The sequence below is a fragment of the Hylobates moloch genome, unplaced genomic scaffold (genome assembly GCF_009828535.3).
Source record: "Hylobates moloch isolate HMO894 unplaced genomic scaffold, HMol_V3 SCAFFOLD_5, whole genome shotgun sequence".
Lineage (NCBI taxonomy): Eukaryota > Metazoa > Chordata > Mammalia > Primates > Hylobatidae > Hylobates > Hylobates moloch.
This window is the reverse complement of record NW_026652280.1, coordinates 149,011,203-149,037,547: the sequence shown is the minus strand read 5'-3', so window position 1 is coordinate 149,037,547 and position 26,345 is coordinate 149,011,203. Positions and strand designations below refer to the sequence as shown.

Below are 26,345 nucleotides of genomic sequence, written 5' to 3'. Positions count from 1 at the left end.
CAGTTCGCCCAGGGATTCAGGACCCCTTACTCCAGGTTTCAGTAGTTTTCTGAGTGGAATAGGGGCCACTTTCTGGACATCAGGAATGTGGCACTTCCTAAAGAAGGTTTGATCTCAACCACATTTCAGCATCATGTACTTAATGTTCTAGTTAGATGAATCTATTTCAAATGATCCTCCAAGGAATGGAGGTATTTGGTAGAAGATTCTTGTCACTTTACTGCATCCACTGAGCCCAGTGCCCTCAGGGTGGTAACAACACTACTGATTAAAAAATAGCATCACTGTGTTTCTAAGAGGGAGGAAAGAGGCAATGAGGTAAGAAAACATCCCATGACTGATTCTGCTTATTCTACTGCACTGTGTTGGCATCATGGTGAATCCCTTTGTCTCTGCAGTCAGGTTTCTTGGGTTCAAATTTCAACACTGCCACTGCCTTACAGTGTGATCTTGAGCAAGTTGCTTCATTTTTCTATCCTTCATTATTCTCATTTGTAAAATGGGAGTGATAATATAGTATCTTAGAGTATTATTTGAAGGATTAATGGAATTATATTTATAAAAAATCAGAACGGTGCCTAACACAGTTGTGGCTGAAAAGCACTCAATAAATATTAGCTGACTGGCCAGTTTTCCTTTGTGCCCCCCGCTTTGCTGTGCTCTCAACAGCCCCTCAGACTTCAGCAGAGCCTCCTCTCCTCATACTGTGTCACACTGTATTGTCCTCCTTTACTGACCACTGTCCCTCACTAAAGTGTAAGCTTTCAAGGCTATTTGCCCCATTTTTGCATTCTGACTGCCTAGCACAGTGCCTGTCATGTAAGAGTAATTAGATGTTGGGAGAATTATGAGAATTTGCAATGGTAGAACCTCCATTTCATAAGCCCTGCATTAATTATAAACCCTAAGTGTTCAGTGCTGATATCATGAGTACTTATTGTACAATTACCTTATGGACCCCTGCATCCCCTTCTAAATGGGTGATAGGGAACCCTGGACAACAGCAAAAGGCTCCACACTGACCAATAATCCTAATAGCACCTAACATTTATTGAATGATCACTATGACAATCCTATGCTAAAGGTTCTGCATATGCTAAACCGTACACAGTTGCTATTTTTGCAGGCCAAATATTGGCAGTTTCAATAGAATGAGGTTTTAACCTCAGTTAGAGATGAGAAAACTGAGACTTGTGGAGGTTAGTGTCTTATCAAGGTCCCATAGCTAGTAGGTGGTGGAAGCAAGGCTGGGCCCATCCTGCCACATCCCAGAGCTGATGCTTCGAGGCACCACATGGCGAGGGAAGTTGGCTGCCCTCAGGTGCTCTCAGTATAGTTCTGAAGACACAGCCATGTCTCAGGAAACTCCCAAAATAAACACAAAACTGAATATATGCAGTACTAAGTTGGATTCAATTTCCTGAGACAGTACAGGAAGCCAGCGTGTCCTGTTCAAAGCTAACAGAGAAGAAGGGCATAGGCTCTGGAAAAAATCTAACAATGCAACATCCCTTCAGAACATCTTGTTATTTTCTTGTACATTTGCTGGCCTTGGCCTCAGGCCCTAATTACATTATCTTCAAACAGCAACTAGAAATATTTCTCATTAAACATGAACATGGGAATGTTTAATTTGTTAGGACGTAGGTGTTTTGAAAGCAAATCATTGGTTCAGGGCATTGAACTGAGCGCTGCCATTGGAGTTGTCTTTGGTGAACACCGTGTCCTGGCCAGAACTTTGCCAGGATGCGTGTTCACTGAGGTGAGAGAAGGACCGAGGCCCTGCAATTCCTAGCTGGGGTCTGTGGCTCTGAGCTTGAGGTTTTCTTTATGTTTATGAAAATGGGACAACTCAGTTTCTCTCCCTCATCTGTTAAAATAGAAGAAGCAATCCTAATGTCACTTCAAAATTATGGCCTCTAAGGGGTTACAATCAGCATGTCATTTCCTATATGATGCTTAGATGATGTTTATTTAGTACAAACATATTTGTACAGCATCCAAGAATTTTAATCAATGTTTAACTTTCAATAAGGTGAGTTAAGTGCATCACAACTAGTGTCACAGCAATTTGCAGGATAGTCTTTGCTCCAACTTGGGAGTAACTTTGGACTCAAAAATACCTAGTTTTGAAAGCTGGAAGCACGACTTTATTACTGGCTAGGAATAAAGGGCAACTTTGGACAATTTGTTAACATCTCTATGCTTAAGTATCTTCATCTGTAAAATGACCACAAGAGCAACCTTGCTGGGTTGATGTGTCGATTTGGTTATTTAATATCAGTAAAGCCCTTAGTTCAGTGTTTGACAGGTCAGTGCTAGCTCCCTTTTGCTCTTGTCCAGTGTTCCCTGTCACCCATTTAGAAGAGAACGTAAGGGTCCATAAAGTAATAGCAGAAGGGATATACTCTGACATGACGGGCAGGAGAGAAGAGATGGGTGCCCTTCTTCCAAGGCAGGGAAGTAGCCTGCTGGTGCTGAGTGAGGGTTAAGCCCTTTGCCCCTGACAGTGTCCTTCTCCCCCTGCCTTCCAGCCCCTGAAAATGCACTGCAGGGACTGTGCCCTGGTGACCAGCTCAGGGCATCTGCTGCACAGTCGGCAAGGCTCCCAGATTGACCAGACAGAGTGTGTCATCCGCATGAATGACGCCCCCTCACGCGGCTATGGGCATGACGTAGGCAATCGCACCAGCCTGAGGGTCATCGCGCATTCCAGCATCCAGAGGATCCTCCGCAACCGCCACGACCTGCTCAACGTGAGCCAGGGCACCGTGTTCATCTTCTGGGGCCCCAGCAGCTACATGCGGCGGGACGGCAAGGGCCAGGTCTACAACAACCTGCATCTCCTGAGCCAGGTGCTACCCCGGCTGAAGGCCTTCATGATTACTCGCCACAAGATGCTGCAGTTTGACGAGCTCTTCAAGCAGGAGACTGGCAAAGACAGGTACAAAGGCACAGGGAAGAAGATGCAGGGGAGGGTGAGGATAAGTCATCATTGGCTGACTCACCCAAAGCAAAGCTTTTGCTACAGGTTTTTGTTGTGGGCTCCACTGCTCATGTCATTGCTAGAGTTCACTTGTAGGGTCCTCTGCATTACTGGGCTGCTCAAGCTGACTTTACAAGACAAAGTGAAAAGAAGCATGGAGATAATTATATGGATATTTCAGGGCCTTATTTTTGAGGAAGAGGTTACACAGCTACTGGCCTTCATTGGTTAAAAGTGCAGTATAACAGATTTATTGCATTTCAGTTTACTTGCATAAACACTCACCAAAAAAAAGTATATGAGTTTATTTTTTCCCATTCAAAGGCAAACATTTATTTAGTCAACCAATATTTATTGAGTGCCCACTACTTGCTCATCACTGTGCTTGGTCCTGGGGAAACAGTCAAACACAAGTATATAAAGTCTTGGACACTTACCAAGTAGTAGCCAGTGCACTGAGGGTCTTGTGAGGGAAGAAAATGGTGCTGTAGATGTTAGCTACAACTCCATTTTAAGACATGAAATCAATGTAGTGAGGCACTGAAAGATTTTTTTTCTAAAGTAGTGGGAAGAATGGGATAAAATGGAACAGAGTAGAATAGAAAAGACATTATCAGCATTCATCCCACGTAGTAAGTTAGGTAAGGTATTGTTTCATGAAACTTTTATTTTGGTTTGACAGAGATGGAGATAGATGGATGGGGATTTCTTCTCAAAGTGATGAAAATGTTCTGAAATTAGTGGTGATGGTTGCACAATCCTGTGAATGTAAAATAAATATCACTGAATTACACACTTTAGAAAATGAAATTAAAACTGTGCGTGTGTGTCTCAATCATGTTGTAAAAATGTATTTTTCACTATAGGTTGAAAGATTTAGAAATTACTGGTCTGGGAGATAAGGAAAATGCTTTCTCCAAAAGATGTACATAAGCTGAGACCCAGGGCAAGAAGTCTTGGATAAAGTAAAGGACCTGAGGAGTGGGAGGGAGAAACCTCCCTGGAGGTCCAGGGAATCAGATGTGAGAGAACATGCAGTGGGTTGGAGAAAAGCCCCCTGTGGCTGCAGTCAGGAGAACTGGGGGGTGGGGGTGACACAAGGTGAAGAAGAGAGGTGAAAAGACATCAGCTGGACAAATCTAGGTGAAGAAAGGACAATGAAGAATCAAGGGCCGCTAGAGAGTACAGCTCTGGGTTGGAACTCTGGCTCTGTCACTCTCTAGTTGTGAGGACCTGGACAAGTTATATAACCTTTTAGAGACTCAGTGACCTTACGTGTGAAAAGGGAATAGTGACTACTAATGCTGGATGGACTGGTCTAATAATCAAATTGCCTCATTTCCTTAATTCTAAAACCTGTGCTGTTAAACGTTTATGATGTAATTTACCCCTCTTACAAAAACTGTTACTGAGTCAATTGCTTATCTTTAAACTAAAGGAGAGCCAGACTTACTGCTGCATGCCTATAATCCCAGCTACTTGAGAGGCTGAGGCAAGAGGATGGCTTGAGCCCAGTTCAAATCCAGTGTGAGCAACACAGGAAGACCCCATCTCATAAAAATTGTTTTAAATAAAGTGATATGATAAATGCAATAAAGAATATAAAGTAATAAACCCATTCTTTGGCTAGCAGCTCATTATTAGAGAATAGTCTCAAAGAAAGACTTCAGTCCAGTGCCCCCAAATTCTTTGTGTGGAAGAGCTAGATAGCTTTTAAATCCTAGAAACCTTGTGACCAGTCAAGGGCTGGCCCAGGCAGGAGGCATGGGTCTGGTGGAGGAAGGAGGAAGAGCTGGCTGTTGGCACTGTGGCCTTCCTCCCTGGAAGGCCCAGCAGACCCCATGGGTAGCCCAGCCAGCAGATCACACTGGGGATTCTGATCATCATCGCCAGCTGCCACAAAACCCAGTCATACATTGACCTTTGCAACTCACAGATAAGACAGACTGTCACTCATTTGAATGAGTTATTTAATCAAGAAAACATTTTATAAGGAATCAAGAAGGAGGGGAGTTATTTAGTTTCATTTTTTACTTGTTGGAAAATTTGAAATAAGTAGAAACCGTCTCAACAGAAAACACTTTTCTCTTTTTAGTTTAATGGTTGATTGCTAAATAAGTATTCCTAAAACACCGCCGCAATGTTAGCTATTTAGTATAATTAAACATTGTTCTGGACTCCTTGAGAAATCATTTTAAGCTGATAAGTTAGATACTAAGTCATCATACCCTTTGGCCACTCAGGATCTTTAGGAACCCATCTCACAGCAAGGCATATCCTGCTGACTAAATTCACTAAATTCTGGCCAATGAGAAGCTTTTTCTCACCAGGTCTTTCTTCCTGGTCGTCCTGGCTGGTACAGAGGGAGCCAAAGCTTTGTGGAGTGGCTGGTGGACCTCTTTCCACAGATATCCATCTGCCAGGATCCACATAGTCCCTACTCAGGGGAATCACACTTATGAATGTGGAGGATGCCAGAGTACACTGCTGCTTCCAGAAACTTTGTGCCTCTTGCCTTCAGGAAACAGTCTTAAAGAAGCCAGTACTCTATTGACTTAATATTCTTAAACTGTAGCCTGCTCCAAGCTAAAAGAAACAAGTCAGAAATGGCCATTCAGGACAAAACTATTTCTGTAAATTAACACCTAAAACATTTAGGGTGTAATGGTATTTCTCAATGTATGCTTTTCTTGAAACCCAACAAAACAGTAGCATATGATACATAAAGTGCAGAATATCTAACTTGCAGATCTCATGATCAGGTCTTTCCTTTGGGTGAATATTTTGAAGAAATGGGGTCATTTAATAGATTGTGATTGATAGAAGTTTCACCCTCCTTAAAAGTGGAGAAAAAAGTGGCTCAGGAACAATCTGCAATTAAGAAGCATGACAAATGACTTAGATGGCCAAGTGGTATTCTTTGATATTAAGAAGTAACTGTACTTGAAAATAACTTTATAATTGAATAAGGGTACATTAGGAAAATATGATTCAGAACCAATATTATAGTAATTAGATAAAGGAAGCATAAATGAAATAACTGCAGGAAGAATATTTCCATAGAGATTATAAATGAGATTCTGGTGGAGCAGAAAGGCCCTTAATTGTAATTTAGTGTGCACTATAGAATTATCAGCTCAGTGTGTTACTTCATCATATAAAAGAATATCTGATAATTTTCCCTAATAAGCACATGACAGCTCTTCATATTCTTTCATTACAGCTGATTAAGTGTAAAAACAGTAGATATTCCTTTGTTAGAAAAAGAGTTCAACAAAGAGTTTTAGAAAGACAGCACAAAGTGTTGCATTTCTACAGCACGTGACCCCAAAAGGCTGTTATTGAGGAAGTCTGGGGAATTTTAAGTGTCACTTTAAAGAACTCTTCACTTTAGTTTCTTTCATCCTCTACCTTGCATTCTTCTCCCTATTTTACCCACAAAGCCTTTTCCTGTGCAGCCACATCCTCCTGTATTCAGGCTGTGGTTTATGATCTCTACTACATCACATACAACAGAACCAGAGTTATGGGAGAGTTTCTGCCCCTGGAGAAAGCCCCCTTTGGTGTGTCCAATAGCTCTAAAAGCAGAGGGAATGTAAGTGTGATTCCCAGATTAGGCTCCTGAAGCTGTAAGTGAGCTGTCATCCTCTTCCTGGGTTCCACATCCTCCCAGTTATTCACTCACCCGGATTAGGTGTAGAACACATGGCCAGTGCATTGTCATGGCCCATAGGTGAAAACAGCCTCTAACTTCAGGGAAGCCACTTCCTCTTCTTTTTTTTTTTTTTTTTTTTTGAGACGGAGTCTTTCTCTGTCCCCCAGGCTGGAGTGCAGTGGCGCGATCTCGGCTCACCGCAACCTCCACCTCCTGGGTTCACGCCATTCTCCTGCCTCAGCCTCCCGAGTAGCTGGGAATACAGGCGCCCGCCAACACGCCCGGCTAATTTTTTGTGTTTTTAGTAGAGACGGGGTTTCACCGTGTTAGCCAGGATGGTCTCGATCTCCTGACCTCGTGATCCGCCCGCCTCAGCCTCCCAAAGTGCTGGGATTACAGGCTTGAGCCACCGCGCCCGGCTCCTCTTCTTACCCTTTGCCATTCAGTCAGCTTTTCTCCATTCCAGCTCCTTCAGTCTCAAAGGTCTTATGAATATATAGCCTTAGTGAGAAAGAAGGAAAATCATTAATACCTATGTAGGCTGAAGGCTTCTGAAATTCGTAATTCCTGCCCTGACTACTGATGGTGGCCCCTACGCAACCCCCAGTAGCAGTGTTGGAAGAATTTTCTTCATGGTTGCTAAAAAGCACTGAAAAGAATGGTGAAATTATTTACCTTGTTTGCTCAACCTAGCAACTAAAAGAGGAGGAAGAGATGTCAATGTATCAACATACCAAACTTGGTGCTTTTCATGCATGCTTGCTCATTTAGCTCTCAAATAGCCCAGGGGACAGCGATTCCTATGCCTTCTTTATAGATAAGACATGAAGGGTCAAAGATCAACAATAACTTGCCTCAGGTCATCCAGCTGGTTATGATAGAAACAGGTGAGATTCAGCCCCTGTTATTCCCATCTTTAGGAGCTTTTAAATATGCTTCCTGGGATGTTACTAGGTCAAAATACAATGGAATAGGGGAATGAATGAGTAAAGGGCTTAAGAAATGTAAAGTTGAAGCCATGATCCCCAGGGATAACTAAGCCACCCATGCTGTCAGGTATTGGACAAAATGAAGGACTCCTTAAAAATGTCCTCTATTTGTTTTTTCTTTTTTGGTCCTTATATGAAAAGAAAATAATTATGCAAACTGATTGACAGAAGGTTTTCCTTCTTCTCAAGGATGGGTGCTACACAGTGCAAGTAGAAAAGCCTTCCTGCACCTCTGTTATTCACATCACAAATGATGCTATGGCTGGGCAAAGTCAGACAGTCTGACCTTGGGGATAAGGTGTTTGAAACTGGCTAATGAGGCATGCCATAAGCACTGAAGGAAAAGTAAAAGCAGCAACCCCCGAAGAATTGAAATTAATATCCACAGCAGTGTAGCATGGTAGGCTGAGTCATTCTCGCAGGGTCAAAATAGACCTTGGTGTTATGTCTCCACAGTTATCCTAAGGCATAGCATATAGTAGAAGCTCATTACAGATGTCTGAATGGGAAAATTAATGAATGGTGGGGTGCACCAGTTCATTCCTTAAATTTTGTCAATTTTTGGTCTCCTAATAAAAATTTTCCGATATGTAAAATGAAGCAAATGTTCAGTTAAATATAAGCATTCCTGTGGCTCTTTTCCTCTGGTCATTAGCCCATACCCAAATGAGTGTACCCTTCTTATGGAAAGATATTCAATCAAGATGTTGGTGGTAGTCTACTTGAAGGCAAGCTTTCACCCTAGGTTCAGTCAATCAACCAATTGATTAATAGATAGATAAATACATGTGCATGTTTGTTTATATTTAATAAGCTACTCATTATCTAGCCTGTTTGGGGAACAAGGAGAATTTCTAGTTACTCAAGTGTTCTCGTTAAGAAAGAGTTGTTAAACGGGGACTGTCATAAGAAATTGAGTTGTGGTAACATACACTTAAACATTGAAACACTGATCATCATCTTTGATGATGCAGAAGTCCCTTGAGCATCTTTTATTGTCACAGATTCAACATGAGCATCAACATCAATTATGATTGTACTGTGGAATATGGTGATGTTAGTGAGAGATGTCAATTTGGTAAAGTTCCAGATATTTACCAAATGGAGGAGAGAGGGAGAGACTCTGTTTATAGTTAGCCTTACTCCAGGAAAGAATTAAAGATGGTAGTGGGTATAATGGTTACTTTACCAGCTTGCAGACTTAATTATTGTTCCTTCCAGGAAGATATCCAACACTTGGCTCAGCACTGGCTGGTTCACAATGACAATTGCACTGGAGCTCTGTGACAGGATCAATGTTTATGGCATGGTGCCCCCAGACTTCTGCAGGTAGGATTTATTCTGCAAGTGTAAATCATCAGCCGTGTTGTGCAGGATTTATAAATATCTGATTCTGAATATCAACCATGAAACATGTCTAACTGTCTTCTTGAAGCAATTAATTAGCATGTCCCAAGTTCTCATTCTAGAAACAACAAACAGCATTTAATTATGTTATATAAAATATTGAAAGTTTTTGTTTGTACTGCTGGAGAATAAATCCATCTTGTGGGCTCCATTTATCCTCTGAATATTTATCAGCCAGAAGTAATGCAATAATTGGCATAATATTAACGATGAACAAGCATTAAGAAATATTAGTTTTACTCTCATTTCAAAGGAATGTGATAATTTTTTAATGAATTAAAGAGAGCAATTCCTTTGACAGTGAGGCCTTTTTTCTAAAATTAAAATATTCCTCTGAGCCTCCTTCCCTTGCCATATCAGTGGCCTAGGCTTGCACTTCTAAGGCCAAAAGCACAGGCATAATTATTTTGAGGTGTCACTTTAAAGAGAACATGCACACATCTCTGTTGCCACCTTAACTTTCCTCCTGGCACGTGCCCAGGCAGAGTTCAGGGCATACCACAAATGCACCCAGCAATATTCAGGGCCTGATTTTTGGAAGTCTGCTTGAAAACTCACCTGTAATTTAAAATAGTGAGGCCAGAAATTCCAGAAAGTACCCTAGTTTTGGGGAATGCCTGATGGCCTGCACGTGGACTCAATCCTGATCTTCAAATGGCAAAAGCTGGGGTGGGGGACATTTAAAACTTGCTTTTTAAATTGTGTGCTTACTTATACTATCTGGTGTTTTATTTGTTTATTTTTTTCTAACAATGTCTCGAAGGCCATGAGTCTTTAGGCAAAAGCTGCAATTTGGAGGTTTAAAGCAAAGATGAGAAACAGCATCTAATCATCCCATTACCATTTTGCCACTTTTTTCTTTTTAACCCAAAGATCCAACACAGCAACAACACTAGTTGATATGGAAGAGTCAGGCCGCAAAAGAGGAGAGAGAGGTACAGACAGAGCAGACCTTTGATGTAAGGTCAGGGTCAAAAATGCTGGGGCTAGGCTGCACAGGTGTAAAGCCTGGCCTGGTCACTTACCCACCTAGTATGACCTTGAACAAGTCACTTAGTGTCTCTAGGTCTCAGCTTCCTCATCCATAGACGTAGATGTCATAATAATAGACTCTGCCTCAAAGGGCTGTAGGCAGAGTAAATAAGCTAATACATGTGAAATGCTTGGAACAGCGCCTAGTAAGAACATGGCAAGCACAAGGCAAGTTAGCTTGGATCCTCACCCAGTGCTGCCTCACTTAATTCACTGGCCCTGTGTCTCCGTTTAATAATCTATACACAAAAAGTAAGTAGAATGGCATAAAAAAAGCAAACTGCCTCCTCAAACCAACAGGCTAACAGAGACAGTGAGAATGGCACTTATGGGCATGCAAAGAGCCATCAACATTGATGGTTATATAGCAGATATAATTATGCAATATTGCCATTAGGATGCCAGAAAGAAAAAGCATGAATAAATTGAAATGTTAATGACTTCAAGTGTTCAAGGAAATATTCCATTTATTATGGAAAACAAGTGAAAGGCAAGTTAACCTGTCATTTCTCCTACTCAGAGTTAGTTCATCATGACTTCATGTACGGTAGGATGGAAACAATTTATGGAAAATACTAACAAAGAAATTAAGATAATGTCAATTCATTACATATTGCCACTGGCTCTGGGTTTCTCTTCCTAAGCTATCATCCCCAAAGCTTTGATAGTTGTTTGCACAAGACGGTTTCAGCAAGAACTCTTCAAAAGGACCCTTATGCCCAAGTTCTGTCATAGAAGTGAAGAGTGTCATCTGGAGGAAAGGTTCAGTGCTGGAGAGAGCATCCTGCTCAGTCATAAAGCCTGCTTAAGGAAGGGTAAGAAGGAAGACCAGGAGTAGCACAGATGGATTCTCCAGTTCCATTCATCTGCATTTCCAGGACATGTTGACTGGATCACCAGGCATCCAGTTTCAAATTGTGGGGTCTTGAGGCTTGTTTTCCTTGTTTGTAAAATGGGGTTAAGAAAATTAGAAGATGAGCCGGGCGCGGTGGCTCATGCTTGTAATCCCAGCAAGGCTCAGGCAGCAGAGACCACTGGAAACCTGTCTCTAAAAAAAAAAAAAATTACCGCGCTGGAGGTGGGCCTGTATCAAAAAAAAAAAAAAGAAAATTAGAAGATGAACAAGCAGGTCATGGTGGTGAGAATTAAATGAGATAATAGATGTAGAGTGTTGGATGCAGTTCCTAGCACACAGTAGTCAGGAAAGAGTATCAATATCATTAATATTAATAAGATATGTAAAATAATTGATATTATTAATATTATCCCAAGCACTTGAGAGTTTCCCTGAAAGATACCAAGAATTTTGAGTGGGGGGCTGGGCATGGTGGTTCACACCTGTAATCCCAGCACTTTGGGAGGCTGAGGCAAGCAAATTGCTTGAGCTCGGGAGTTCAAGACCAGCCTGGCCAACATGACGAAACCCTGTCTCTACAAAAAATACAAAAATTAGCTGGGCGTGATAGTATGCACCTGTAATCCCAGCTACTCGGGTGGCTGAGGCACGAGAATCACTTGAACCTGGGAGGCAGAGGATGCAGTGAGCCGAGATGGTTCCACTGCCCTCCAGCCTGGGCGACAAAGTAAGGCTCTGTCTCAAAAAAAAAAAAAAAAAAAAAAAAAAGTTTTAAGGGGGGCTTCAAAGAAGAAGACACAGCTTCTTGCCTCCTGGAGGCTTATAATAAGCCTTACCCATGCCAAAATATAAAGAACTCGCCAAAGCCACTTACCATGTGACTATAAAAGGATGCAGCTTTTGCAGTCTTCATCTAAGAGTTAAATGAGTCTGTAAACAGTACCTTCCTCACCACCAGAGAATGAAAAAGCAACTGGTAGGGTAGTCTGCTACTCATCTGACCATTCCCTCTTTTATCTTTATTTTGAAAGAAGCAGAGAACTATTAGGGGCTGAAAACATGGTGCATGTATCATGAGCTCCATGGCTTAAGGAGGTAAGCTATCACCAGCGCCAAAAATGGCTGTGGATGGTTTCCTATGGTGGCAGAGCTCACACTGGCTGGGCCCACTGGAATATAGCCCCCCTGAGAGCAGAGTTCTGTGTGTTGAGTTTGGTGTTGGAGACCTAGAACACAGGACAGTAGATACTTACTCTCCTGGCATATGGCAGATACTTCATAAATATCAAGGGAATGAATGGCTGTGTCCTCTACTCTCCGTAGTGCCATAGTAAAGGGTGTTGTGTATGGATAAAAATAGCCATTTCTGCCTCTCAGAAACTCTGACTTTGAGAAAGTTACTTGACCTCACTGAGCCTTAGTGACTGATATTGGACAAGTTACCTAATGCTCCATCTCAGAAGCCTTACCCGCAAAATGGTGATGACAATTATCATATAAACTCTCTTGCATTGAGAGTTTATATGATAATTGCATGAAGTCATAGATGAGGAATGCTTAGCAAAGTCTCAGGGCCTGTTCAGTACACAGAAAGTTATGGGGTGAAGGGATTCACTGATCTCCAGTTGTGGATACTCATTGGCGCATTTTATGGAACTGGCATTATGTGGCCTCCAGCTCCTTGCAGGACATCTCATGGGCTGCTCAAAGTGTGCCTAGCCTTTCTATAGCTTCCCTAAAGTTCCTACTGTCTCACTGCAATGACGAGCTAGCCACATGGAGCAGATTTCAGCAGACAAAAAGAGAGCCAACTCTTCAGTTTGGGCAAATTAACCATTTCAGACCATAAGACACAATTAGTACACTCAAAAGTCACTAACTAAATAAACCACAAGTCTTTTATTCATTCAGCTAACTTGTGTTGGGCACCAGGGAGGTAATCAGAGATGAATGAGACAGGGTCTCTGCCTTCAGTCACCTGAGACTCAGTTGACCACAATTAAATCATGAGATACAGAAGGTTACTCGAGGTGCCTGTGGGAGAAGATGTTCACTCTCTGCCTGTCAGTAGCATCTGACCCACTGAGCTTTATTGGACCATCTGTCTCCAACTTTCAAACTGGACTCAGAGAAGTCCTTGCATTCCACAGATTCTATCAGGTGGCACAGGGATAAGGAGCCAGGACAACAGGAATATTGGACCCTTCCACCCCACTTGGTCAGGGGCAGACCCACTTGGCTCTGTTTGCATCTGGGCTATTGTATAAGATTTCTTTTCAACAAAAGAGCCTTTGACAAATAAGAACTTTAACAACCTCTGGTCTAAGACACAACCATGATGCTTTCCAATCTAAATCACTCTTTCACACTTTTCAGGAGAGTTGAATCATCACCTTCTTATTGTCCCAAAGAGAATGTGAGCTGTCATATGCATGGTGTGAGGGAGGGGAGACAGTGGGGCAGAGAGAGAAGAGCTAAATTATATCTTGGGGGAGCAAACAGCCAAGCAATCCGTGAGTGCCTGATCCCTAAGGGGAAGTATAGGTAGCCTGGAGAGTCATTTCCCATCAGCTGTCCTGGAGGTCTGCTTTCTCACCTCACCCAAAGGGCCTGAGTTACTTCTAGGAGTCATTCATCGGCAAGAAAACTTATAGTACCCCCTAAAAGTATTAAGCCCATGGACTTCTTAAGTAGAAAGATAGCATCACATTCATATTTAAAACCCCAAATGGAAGTGGTGGACATATAAATGGCCATGGTGACAGATGACAGACATATCTCATTCAAGATCTGGCAGAATCTAACTGACTCAAAGTCATTTGAATGGCATGCAGCATCTTTCATTTGGTACTGTGATGGCCTCCTGGACTGCTCTCTCCATCTCTTGTCTTTTTCCTCTCCAAACATGACTGCCTTACTAGATGACAAATCTGACTTTGGAGAGTCACTTAAAACTCCTCAGTGACTTCCCAAAGCTTTCTGAGCAGAGTTCATACTCCCTAGCTTAGCACACAAGACCTTCAGGATAGGACTTCTGCATACCACTTTAGTCACATCTTCTCTACTGATGCAGATTTATGTGTTTATTTATTTATTCAACCTTACTGAAAAACTCATAAAGGAACTCACCCTGCAGACACCTGTTCCTACGACCTCAGTTTGGACTGCCCATCCCCTACTTCCTTAAGCTGGCTGGTTTTCCACTGGCTCTTTCCTAATAACATTAATGGCTGATATTTGTTGTGCACATACTTCATGCTGGCTCTGTGCTTAACATGAACACATGCATTATTTTCTTGAGCCTTATAATAATCTTATGAGGTAAGCATCATTAATATCACCATTTTACACAGAAGGCTTAAAGACATGAAACAGCTGCCCATGGTCATAGAGTAAATAAGTAGCAGAGCTGGAATTTGAATGTGGCCTCCAGGGCTCAAGAGCCAATGCTCTCAATCCTTCAGTTCATTGTTTCAGATACAGCGGCCCTTCTTTCTCAGCTCTCCTTAGCCCCCTGTCTGAGTCAGACCTATTGGGCCCACTGGGCCTCCCTCTTCCTCTGCCTTGCCCCATCTCACCGATTGGTTTGTCCATCTCCTTTGTTTGACTCTAGGCTCCCTGAGAGGAGGGCCCTGTCTCAATCCACTTTTGTATCATTAGCACTTGTCATTTTGTCTGGCATAGAGTATATCTTCAGTACAGATTAGTTCAGTGAGAAACAAAAATAAGCCCTGTCCTTGGGGGTGTTTAAGAGATTGATTCTAAACATTATTATTGCAAGACCAAAAGTGCCAGGCACATTAAAACTATAATTAGCAAATTCAGATTTTGAGAAGTCAATGGGGGCCACCTTGTTTTATTTTCAGCCAGGACCAGCTCTGGGTACTCAAAGAGGGGCTCAGGCATCAGCCCCCCCGCTGCCTGTATCACCAGACTTGAGGCACATCAAAGTTGAGAAAGCTGGAGAAAATTAATGCCATGTTGCACCAGAAACAGCATCAAAATATATTATTCTGTGGACAGTGGACTCTTAAATCATGCCGTATCCATACTGTAAGCCAAATTCATTCTCTCTAGATGGCCTATAAATTGCATGAAAAGATCTGTTGTCGTTGCTTTCCAAACTAAGTTATGCTAAGTATTTAATCTCATTTTCCATTGTAAATTATTTGTGATAATAATGGGCCAAGCATTTAAATTCTACCTAAGAATCTTATTTCTGGTCATACTTAGCACATTACCAAGTTTACAACTCTCTGTTACCCATCATTTCTTGAGTATTAATTAGCGGGGTAATGATTCAGAGTGATCATTGTCATGGAACTAAATTAATATCTCATCTGTAATGTGAAGGACATCTCAAAGGTATCGTGAATATCAGAGAGTTGATGCTGCCAGAATTATTAGCTAGTGAACATTAATAAAGCTGCCAGCCTAACAGGGAAAGTTCTTACTTGGCGACAGTCCACTGGGTAGAAATCGGAAGCTTACTTAGAAGACGGGTGTGGAATGGCAATGCCGACCATGTGGTTTACGTTTTATGAAGTAGACTTAAAATATATGGTTGTGTTTCTTCCAGGGTGAGGGTGGGGCTTGGGTGATTCACTGTGGCTCTTTGACCCATGAAGGGTGGGCAGCTGCAGGATCTTGGTGCTCCATGCGCCCAGACACACAATGCTATTCCATGGGCTTCCAAGGTATATGGCTCTTTTCCTCCCATAAGAAGATCCAAGGACCAGAAATCAAGGCAGCAGAATAAGGGTGGCTCAGGGCACCTCCAGGACTGTGACAGATGCTTGGGAAGGACTGCTGCAGGAATGTTTTCTTCTCAATGCCTCATAGTGTCACCAAGCCCCCAGTGCAAGCCAATTGCAGAACAACCTAGCAGCTTCACAGCTATTAATTTGACTCTATTCTCTCTATTCTTCAAACATTTCCTGAGTACCTACTATATGCCAGGTACCGCACCAAGAATAGAAATGTGTTTAAAGAGAGTGTCTAAGAGTTCTAGAGAGAGGCAAAGACATCATTCTTTCCTCAGGATATTTGCAGCCTTCTGCATAGTCCAGCCCCAAACCCAGTGGGCAGGGTCAACCTAGATCACACTATAGGAGAGAAAAAGTAATTTCTTTTCCTCATCCATCATAGGTTCTTTGCTGAGACTCCTAGGACAAAAGACAGATTAACAAGAGAAAAGCATACACATTTTTTTAATATAAATTTTACGTGACACCAGAGCCTTCAGAAATGAAGAGCCAAAGAAACAGGGAGACCTCCTTATTTTTATGCTAAGTTTGATGAGGAAGTGGATAGCTGTGAAGAAGTAGGATTGGACAAAGCAGGTGTGATCTAATGGTAATAAACCAGGGTGGGTGGGGGGAGGTGGCAAGGTCTGTTTGTTCAGATTCTTTTGGCATTTCCTTGTCTTTGAGGATAAGGATGTTCATTTCCTCCAGATATATGGAGGGTACCTCTGGAATGAAGGTTTATGACCTGCTTTAGACAAGGGCAAAGAAATCTTCATGACCTGCATCAGAGGAGAAGGGTGAAGGGAGGTGAAAGTGATCTCCCTGCTTCTGTTGTTTCCTCAAATGCCAAGGTACCATATTTTGGAGCAACATGTCCTAAACCTCATCAGTACCCAGAAATAGAAGTGTCTTCCCTTGCTTGTTAGGGTTATGAGGTTTTTTTCAGTTGTAAAACTTAGCTTTAGAAGAGTCAAAAAGTGGAACATTACAAACCCCTGTTGCCATTAGCACCGATGGGCAGAATTGTACATGAGCACAAAGCCTCTGTTTAACACCCTGAGCAGCTCACAAGCACCACACATGGGGCTCCTCTGTAGCAAGAGCTCGGAGGAAAGCGGCAAGGACAAGCTGTTTTCAACCACACATTGTTGATGCCAGCGAAACCTGGGTGCCATTAGTACAGAAACCTGGGGGACAGGAGTTTTTCCAAGACACAGAACCTCACTCTTAAGAGTACAGAGTCAACTGGAGTCAACTGGCTTTGGTCCAAACCTTGGCTGTGAAACTTCAGTTTTTCTGTGCATGAGTTTCCTCGTCTGCAGAGTAGGGGTGCTAATAGTAGCTCTCTGCTATAGTTTGGATATGTTTTGTCTGTTCCCACCAAATCTTATGTTGAAATTTGATCCTCAGTGTTGGACGTGAGGCCTAGTGGCAAGTGTTTGGGTCATGGGGGCAGATCCCTCATGAATAGATTAGTGCCCTCCCTGGGGCGGGGCATGAGTGAGTTCTCACTCTATTTGCCCCCAACAGAGCTAGTTGTTAAAAAGAGCCTGGCACCTCCCCCTTTCTCTTCTTCCTCTCTTGCCTTGTGATCTCTGCACATGCCAGCTCCCCTTCACTTTCTGCTAGGAGTGGAAGCAGCCTGGGGCTCTCGCCAGATGCCAATCTTGAATTTTTCGAGACATCAGAATCGTGAGCCAAATAAGCCTTTTTTCTTTATAAATTACCCAGACTTGGGTATTCTTTTATAGCAACACAAAATAGACTGACACTCTCTTATAGGGGTGTTGTGAGGACTAAATAAGTGAGTATATGTGGAGTGCTGAGCACTGTGTTCTGAGCTGAAATGGTCAAGTCCAGCAGCTTGGATGGACAATAAGTGAGGTTATGTGCTGAAAGCCAGGCAGTGGACTGTCTCCCTGGGTGTTGGATGCTCCCTATCAAATGGGAGCTGCAATACTTGCCTCAGAGGACTGATGAGGATGTAAAGGAGATCACATCAGTTAAACACAGAGGCTGAGCAGGTACTTACAAAATCAGTTGTCTCAAACTTGGCTGCATATTAGAATCTCAAGGAGCTTTCCACCATTAGAATCTTCTAAAAAGCTTTGTTGTTATGTATTATTTAAAAATTTGTTTATTTTTGTTTTAAATAATTTTAGAGTTACAGAAATGTTGCAAAAATAATACTGAGAGTTCATATAACCTTTATCCAGCTTCCCCTAATGTGGATTTGCATTCCTATGGTCCAATTATCAAAAGTAAAAAATTAACATGAGTATAATGCTCAGCTAAACTACAGGCATTATTGAGATTTTACCAGTTTCTCTACTAATGTCCTTTATCTCCTCCAAGAACAAATCCATGTTCCCTTTGCATTTATTTACCAGGTGTCCTTAGTCTCTAAATCCATGGCAGTTCCTCAGGGTTTCCCTGCATTTCATGACACTTTTGATGAGGACTAGTCACGTATTTCATAGAATGTCCTTCACTTGGGATTTATCTAATGTTTTCCTGTGCTTAGATTGAGGTTATGCATTACTGAGAAGGATACCACCGAAGCCATAGGCCCTTCCCAGAATCTCATAACAGGAAGTATGTGATGTCCGTATGTCTTATTACGGGCAATGTTAACCTTCACCACTTGGTTAAGGTAATGTCTGCTGGGTTTACCCATTGTAAAGTTACCATTTTTCCCTTTGTCATTAATAAATAACTTGGGAGAGATACTTTCAGGTTATGCAGATAGCCTATTTCTCCTCATCTTTTTCACCATTAATGTTCTGTTCATTGGTGCATCTTGCCTGCGATAATTACTGCAACATTCTAAGGATGGTTTCCTAGTCCCTCATTCTTTCTACATTGTTTATTGGAATTTTTCTGTCATGAAATGCTGTTTCTTCTCCTCCATTTATTTATTTGTTTATTCAGTTATTTATTGAAATTATCATGGACTCGTGGATATTTATTTTATTTTATTGGTTTTATAATCCAATACTGACATTGTTTATTTTGGTTCAAACCTAAGACACTTTCCAAAATACCTGTGCCTGAGTTCCTCTCCAAGTCCTCTGAACCAGAGTCTATGGGGATGGAGCATAGGTATTTCCTTAAAACTCCCCAAGTGCACTAAATGTTAGTTCCCCCACTCTCCCCACCTGCTTCCTCTAAAAAGAAAAAAAAAATTCTTCCTCACATCATTCTGCAGGGCTTGTTCTCAAACTGTCTGTCAGAGCCACTTGGGGAACCGGCTCTGTGGTTATCTCCATTCCTGCCTCCCCAGCACACATATCCTTTCCTTCAGCTCACCAGGCCCACGATGGGAACTTGAGCACCAGAATTCCTTTTACAACTGCTTCCTCGTGTGGAAATTCTGCTGAGGTTTATTGTAGTTTTCACTGAGGTCAGGTGAAGGAAGCAAAAAACTAGGGCAGCCTTTAGAAAGTCAGGTTTGAGAAAAGACCCAAGGAAGTATGACCTTCAGCTAGGAGTGTCTTTCTAAATGGCATAGTGAATTTAGTGAATTCCAGCTGATGGCAGGCTCACAGCTGGGGCAGATGTTCCTGCAGTTTCCAGCGCTGCCTTCCGAGTCCCAGAAAGCACTTTTCTGCTGCTTGGACAGAGTTTTAACATGTGGAAACAACTCGCTTACATGAATAACTTATCTTGACACCTCTGAAATCACAGTAACCAAATATGTAAATTTAATTCTCCATTTAGGGGATCAATATGGAGTCAGATAAGTTTTTTTTCCAAAGAGATGGTCTTCCTGAATAAGGAAATTGATCCTATAGCATCTTTAGCTGCTTTCCAATTACCCCCTACTCCTAGGTGCCAAATCAATCTCATGATATTTTTAGAAACCTAATTGTTTCTTTAGTCAGATTGATGCCAATAAAATGTCCAAAACTTGGATGAATCAAATTTAAAAAGTGATTTGTGATGGAATAAAAGCTTAACCCAAAGCATGCCATGGCAACATGAAATTAGCATGGTTCCCCCAAATTATGCCATATGAATATGGGAAGATATATCTCACAATTTCTTATTTTTTTCTTCATCGTGGTCAGCTTCAACCCGAATTTTTGTTAGCAGGCATTTTCTGTGTTGAAAACACCTTCTATTAAAATTCTAATGGGATTCCAATTTCTAGGGTAAGCAAATTAATAAAATCTGCAATAACTAGTCAGGAAAGGATCCAATGTTTCACTATAGAACATAGAGACAATTCCAAGACAGGCATATTAGAGATGCAAAGTGTTAATTCAGCATAGCATCCAAACCGGGATAAGGAATGTTTAGATGCTGCATGACAAAAATAAATCTCTCTTCCTGGAAGAACTTTAACCTAAGAGGAGAAACAGCTCAAAGGTTTATTGTTGTCAGAGCCACAAACATGACACCCCTCTTGATAAAAGACTTCGATCCCTGACCCCAGTAAAGTTGCTACTCTAAAAGCTATTTGTGTATTGATCTCCTCTGAAGAAAACGAATAGGTGTCTGGCAGGATGAGCATCTTTGGGAAACCAAGTTATACTTAGAGGAGAGCCCAGGTGACCAAAGTGGGAACCCTAGGGCATCAGGCTCTGAAAGATGACTTGCAAGATGCTGGGAAGCCTGGGCGTTTTCTCTTCTTAGTCTCTGCAACAAGGCCAGTTGCTGAGCATAGCTCAAATTAGGAAAGTTTGTCTGCCAAGAAACCTTGACTAATCTTACCATTCATTCTTCAAAAGACAGAAGAGGTGGGGTAGACTGGCCTATTTTAGAAACCAGTCTGAGACCAAGACTCTTTAGTGCGTAAATATTTATTAATCCTCAAACAAGCGCACCTACCACCCCCACATGTTAATCCTGTGCACACCATCTTGAAGAAATGAGCCAGTACTTCCTGTTTGAGGCTGAGACAGAGATATAGAGGCAGAAAAACACTCGGAAACTCTCAGGCCACCAAGCAAGGACTGAGGATGTAGAGTTTCTGGACTAAAAGACTGTGGACTTTGAGTACATAGGCCCTCTGAAGCACCAAAAGAAAAATCGTGGCCTCTTGCTTGCTGTCTTCCTTTTTCTCCCATAGGATCAAACTAGGATCATCAACTTTCCATACTCAGAGAAGAAAATGTCTTTAGAAGTTTGCTGTTTAGCTGCTAATTCTATATAAATTTCTTTCAACAACAGAATTTTAAAAATTATTTATTGAGCACCTACCAGGGACTGTTCCAGGAATAAGACAAAACACTGCCCTCATGAACACCCAATAAACAAGTAAACAGCAACAATAATTCCAGAGAACAATTGATGCTATAAAGAAAATGAATTCAAGTGAGATGAAGTGAGGGGAGCAAGTGTCAGGTAAGGCCTCCCAGAGAAGGATATTATTTGAGCTGACACCCAATGGTGAGGAGTGAACTCAGAGAGGGTATTCCAGGCAAGTGACCACCATGAAGTGCAAAGGCCCTGAAGTAGGGATGAGCTTTGTAGAGTTGACCACAAAGGTCAGTATGGTGGGAACGTAGTGAACAAGGCTGGGTGGATTAGAAGACTTAGAAGAGGAGCGACATCATAATGCATCCCAGCAGCCATGCTCTCTGTATAACTGGAAGCCTCTGGAAGCTTAGTGGAGTGGGGAATGGGAATGACATATTTTGTTTTGGTAATATCTCTACAGCTGCTTTTGGTAAATAGACTGTAAGAAGAGTCTTACAAGAAATACAAGAAAACAATACTATTGTTGTGACTTATTAATATGTAGGGTCTAAATCTGAGGAGACAGAACCTTCTGCAGCTCATTTTCAATCTCTTTGATGAAAATGATGGTCACTGATTTTATTTCACAACCTCAAAACCTCTCCACTTCCTTATTGTGTAATCAGAAAAACCATTTGTTGAAACTCATTTAACTAGAAAATACAATTTGTGTTTATCAGCTTATTAAAGATAACATCTTACCTCAATCAGTCAAAGGAAAAAAAATTTTTTGCTTTAATCAGTTATCTCAATTTCCTCCTACAGGGATCCCAATCACCCTTCAGTACCTTATCATTATTATGAACCTTTTGGGCCTGATGAATGTACAATGTACCTCTCCCATGAGCGAGGACGCAAGGGCAGTCATCACCGCTTTATCACAGAGAAACGAGTCTTTAAGAACTGGGCACGGACATTCAATATTCACTTTTTTCAACCAGACTGGAAACCAGAATCACTTGCTATAAATCATCCTGAGAATAAGCCTGTTCTAAGGAATGAGCATACCAGACTGTAATCCCAGGTATTCACTGCATCAGACTCCGAGACCCTGAACTTCCTGAGCCACCAGACAGGAAAGGGTAGCAGAAAACCGCTTCACTACTCAGGAAGTACCATGGACAGATGCCTACCAGGCGTGACAAAGCAGTGCAGTTGGATTGTAAGGAAAAATTCCGGAATTAATGTATCCTAATGAGTGTTGTCCCCTTCAATGGTGTTACTTTAGGAGCTGAACATTCAATTCAGTTATACCACTATGACTAAAAACAGTCTGGATCTCTTAGTATTGCCTTTGAAACTGCAACATAAGCAACTCAACAATATTAGTTGCATTCCTTTATAGAAATACCATGTCAAAGACATTTTTCTATCAAGTTGTATGATTTCCTGTTCTATAACCTTTGTCATCTGTTAGACTGTGTATGTGTGATTTGTAAAAAGCAGACTGAAACAATGGACATGATTTCTGAAGAGCACATCTCCACTGACTTTCATGAAGCAAATGTCCAATATTTATTTATTGAGAGTTTTTTAGTGCAATCTAGGCCAGTATTTTTATAGATTATGATTATGTGGTAATTTATCCTTCCTAACTCTTTAATCCTGAATGATGGTTGGAAATGGCCTAGAATTAGGTTACTCTGTTCACAATGCTCATTGTTAGCATGCAATTGGTATTTGACTTGGAAGTGTTGTGTTGTATTTTTTGAACCCCTAGGCTTCAGGAAAACTGCTCTTTTATAAAAAGAATAGCAATGACATTTTCTAATGTGCAGAAATGTTCCAAAAGGACAAAATTGAAAACCAAAAACTATGTTATTAAAACAAAAAAACGCTAACAAGAGAAATTTAAAGGTAGTTTTCTTTAGTAATAATTTATGTAAGTGTCCTCTCTTGAGCCCTAGTTTCCTCTTTGGCAGAATGATGTCACTGTACCAGACAACCTCTTAGGTTTCATCCCAAATCTAAACTTGTGGCCTCTTCTTGACCCATTTGAAGACTCTGCACTTGGGAGTGATGGGGCCCCAACAGTAGCAGGAACCTTATTTTGGGGAGCCTTATCTACATTCATATTACTTATCTCACTCTTGTGGTTAAAACTACACTTCTTCCTTGGTCCACATGGGCTAAAATCTACCCCCTGCTTCTCTCGAAGCATCACCATCCACCTCTTCCCCAGCATCTCAACGCAAAAACACAGGATACACACACGCACACACAAAAGACATACTTCCAAGGGGTTCCATGGCTACAAGAGCAAAGAGCTGCCCTTCTGTGAGGAAAAGAGACTACAAGGACATGCCGTATTCATTCAACTCATTTATGCTATGAACTGTTTAGACTCACTACAAATCTTCTTAGATTATATTCATTACCATTCCCTGGTCTGAAGGAGTATAAAGGACTTATTTTATTCAGAGCCAAGATAAATTCATATTATAGATTTTTATTTAAACAAGTAATATTGTTCAAAAATAGTCTCTTATAAATATAGTAGTGTTTTCTTTACACATGACTTAGAAGGCATTAGTTTCTTTAATGCCAAATTTGAAGGCACCGGCAAATGTTATGTATGAAGACTGACATTGTTTTACAGACATGACCTGGCTTGTGATTAAAGAAGTTTTATCACATTACCACTTCTTTTCCCTTTTCTTAATTAGTACACTAACTAGTACTATTAATTATACGGAGTACTGTTGTTAAAATGCAAACACAATCAGGGTACTCGCATAACATAAACAAAGTTGATATTGTTGTGTGCAGCTTGGGCTGTTCAAAGCCAGTAAGATTGAAATGGCTGTCCAAAACATACTGGAATATGTTCTTTAAGTTTTCTCATAGTTTTTAAAGGGACTATGAATTTTATTCCAACACATTGTCTTCCACAGCATGGACTCTGAACACATCGTATTTTATCAACATATGAAAAAGTGTATTAATTTTATACAATTTACTTATAGGCTACCTTTATAATCACTTGAAGAGATTATGTTGCTCAAACATAAGTGGCTCCTTTGACAATTTCTATATTTGTGGAAATTTGGAAAGGCATAGTTTCAACATGCAAGAATGTAATTATATTGCCTCATCTAATAATATCTCACATATCTATCTTCAGATTTTAGATTTTCTTTATTAAAAAAACCATCATGGTAGCTCCATCTTGTTTGTAACTTCTCCCTCTCAAATACTCAAAAGAATGAAGAGACCAAATTCTGAAAATTCTGGCTTCACTGGGAAATGTTTTAAATCTACATATAGCTAGGATATGTGATTTCGTATTTTTTAAAAATGTGGTGTAAATAAGTGCAAAAAATTACCACTTGCAAAGTGGTTTTATTACAGCATTAAAGAAAATGAATAGAATTCTGATAGATTGTGCTGATGAACCTGGTTGTGGGCAATTGAATTCTTGTCTTGCCACTACCATTTCATGACTGTCGTCTTAACACTATTCAACACCATTAAATATAAACTCTGATATAAAAGATGACTACAGAACCATGTTTATAGACCTCGGTGATTTCAGTATCTGATTGTGTTTGATGCCTAAGTCATACTCGTTATGTTACATACCTTTTTCCTCTCTCCCAGCTGTGTCATCAGCTCCCTCCTAGCTTTTAAGACCACAGTAATACAATGCCACAGCTGGCCGATCCATGGCTTCTGTTATTTCAACACAAGAACATTTGGCAGAGGCCATTACAATAGATAGCCATTATGGGCAAAGATACAGGAATTTGCAAACAAAATCAATCACTTCAAATGGCCCATAAAAAGAGGAATCTCAGATTTAATATTCTACAGTAAATATTCACCCAAGAAAGCATACATTAAAAGAACATTAGGAGGTAAATATTCAGCATGCTGTGTGGAGACTTAGCTGTGTGATTTCCATCACCATTAATGGGCGTTTGGCAACTAAGTCCCTGTGCTTTGCTAACCCTGGTGTGTACTCCTAAGGGCTACACATAAAACCTGAGCAATTCAGGGACTTCTGAGGTCATCAGATTTCAGAGTAAGATCTTTTCTTTAAAAAAAAAAAATTAGATGAAAGCAAAACACAAAGTACAGTACCTCAAAGAGAAATTTGTGTGGTCTCTCACAATCCTTAGGTTGCTACCAGATTTGTGTATCCTTTGTTTTCTGAAGTTCTCTCCATTACTGATCTATTTGAATGACATGAGAATGGAGGGAAATAATCTCATTTTGAAATAAAAACTCCCCTCAAAAATTAAAATTACCGACTTAGAAGATGATGAATGCTAAGTAAAAGTAGGAGAAAGTTGAAATTCTATTAGGATTAAGACAGTGTTATTTAAAGGCATATGCACCCATTTAGCACCTGCCTAAATATTTGCCCTTGTGTAAGAGCAAACTCATTTCAGAAATATATCCTGAATTCCACCAGGGTGATGGTTCAAACTGTTAAATAAACCTACTCTGAAAGAAGGGTCCATGTTCCTATTCTCTCTCTGCAGTGTTAGGAGGTGATGTTAACACTCTATATGTTTTGTATCTGACCCAATCATTTCTTCCATTCTCATTGCTTCTCTCTTAAACCTCATTGTATCTCTTTACTGTCATTTTCTCCCGATTGTCTTCTTTTGTCTACAGTGTCCTCTTAAACCAGCAGTCTTTGGGGCTGTTAAGGTCTTCCTTGTAGGTTTTTAAACTAAAGATCTATCTGGGGAACAGATTTGGGGTAGGTCCTGCCAGAGTAATGACCATGGTAGGTGGGAGGAATATATCTGGCTACCATACAAGGTACTTCAGAAGTACCATTATGGTTTGCCCAGGGCCAAGTGGGGAGTGAAGAAGAGGGGTCCCCAAGACACAGACTTCAATGCTAAAACCAGGGAAGTCCTGGGCTCCATGACAGTGGCTCACCCTATCAGAAGGCCACCTCAAAGAGAATTATAATAATAAGCCCTGGGGGGCAGGATGTGTGAACCAATTGCCTAGGTGTTAGCACATGCCAGAAGGTACTCTGGAATGGAAAGAGGTGAGAGTGTCTCAAGGTTTAAAAATGAGCAAGTGTAGCCCTTCTTTTGTAGCTCACTCATCCCACCTTCTCAGGGTGTTGAAATGCAAATGCAAAAAGGCTGAAACCCTGTTTCTTTCCACTCAGTGCCCTAATATTATATACTGCCTTGAATTGTCCTTTGTCTTTTTATGTGTGTGTCCTGTTAGTCTAATTAGATTGTAAGCTCCTTGAGGGCAGAGACTCTTTCTCCTTTGTCTCTGCAGCCTATACCTAGTATAGTGCCTTGCACACAACAGGCGCTCAATAAATGTCTGTTGTTGATGATGACCTCTTAATGTTGACCCACTGGATTAGTAATTGGGTATAAACACATCCTTCTATTTTAAAAGTACAAGAAATGCAATATGTTATGATATAGTAAAATTTTAAGTGGGT

General features: G+C 41.0%; 2 protein-coding genes across 7 annotated transcripts in view; one reads left to right on the top strand and one right to left on the bottom strand.

The window, feature by feature from the left end:
• ST6GALNAC5 (ST6 N-acetylgalactosaminide alpha-2,6-sialyltransferase 5) overlaps positions 1 to 24,507 on the top strand; it is a 187,975-nt gene extending 163,468 nt beyond the window's left edge. The window contains exons 3-5 of the mRNA XM_032155551.2: positions 2,535 to 2,944; positions 8,852 to 8,959; positions 21,683 to 24,507. Of these exons, the coding sequence (XP_032011442.1) occupies positions 2,535 to 2,944; positions 8,852 to 8,959; positions 21,683 to 21,935 (771 nt within the window). The 3' untranslated portion in view covers positions 21,936 to 24,507. The remainder of the gene's footprint in view (positions 1 to 2,534; positions 2,945 to 8,851; positions 8,960 to 21,682) is intronic.
• PIGK (phosphatidylinositol glycan anchor biosynthesis class K) overlaps positions 2,991 to 26,345 on the bottom strand; it is a 183,585-nt gene continuing 160,230 nt past the window's right edge. For 3 of the 6 annotated variants that reach the window (XR_009213706.1, XR_009213705.1, XR_009213707.1), the window contains one exon: positions 25,004 to 25,092. The gene's annotated coding sequence lies outside the window, so the exon portion shown is untranslated. Of the gene's footprint in view, positions 3,747 to 7,073; positions 7,143 to 8,819; positions 9,096 to 24,499; positions 24,590 to 25,003; positions 25,093 to 26,345 lie in introns of those variants that run through there. The other 3 variants (XR_009213708.1, XR_009213710.1, XR_009213709.1) reach the window with 3 other exon arrangements.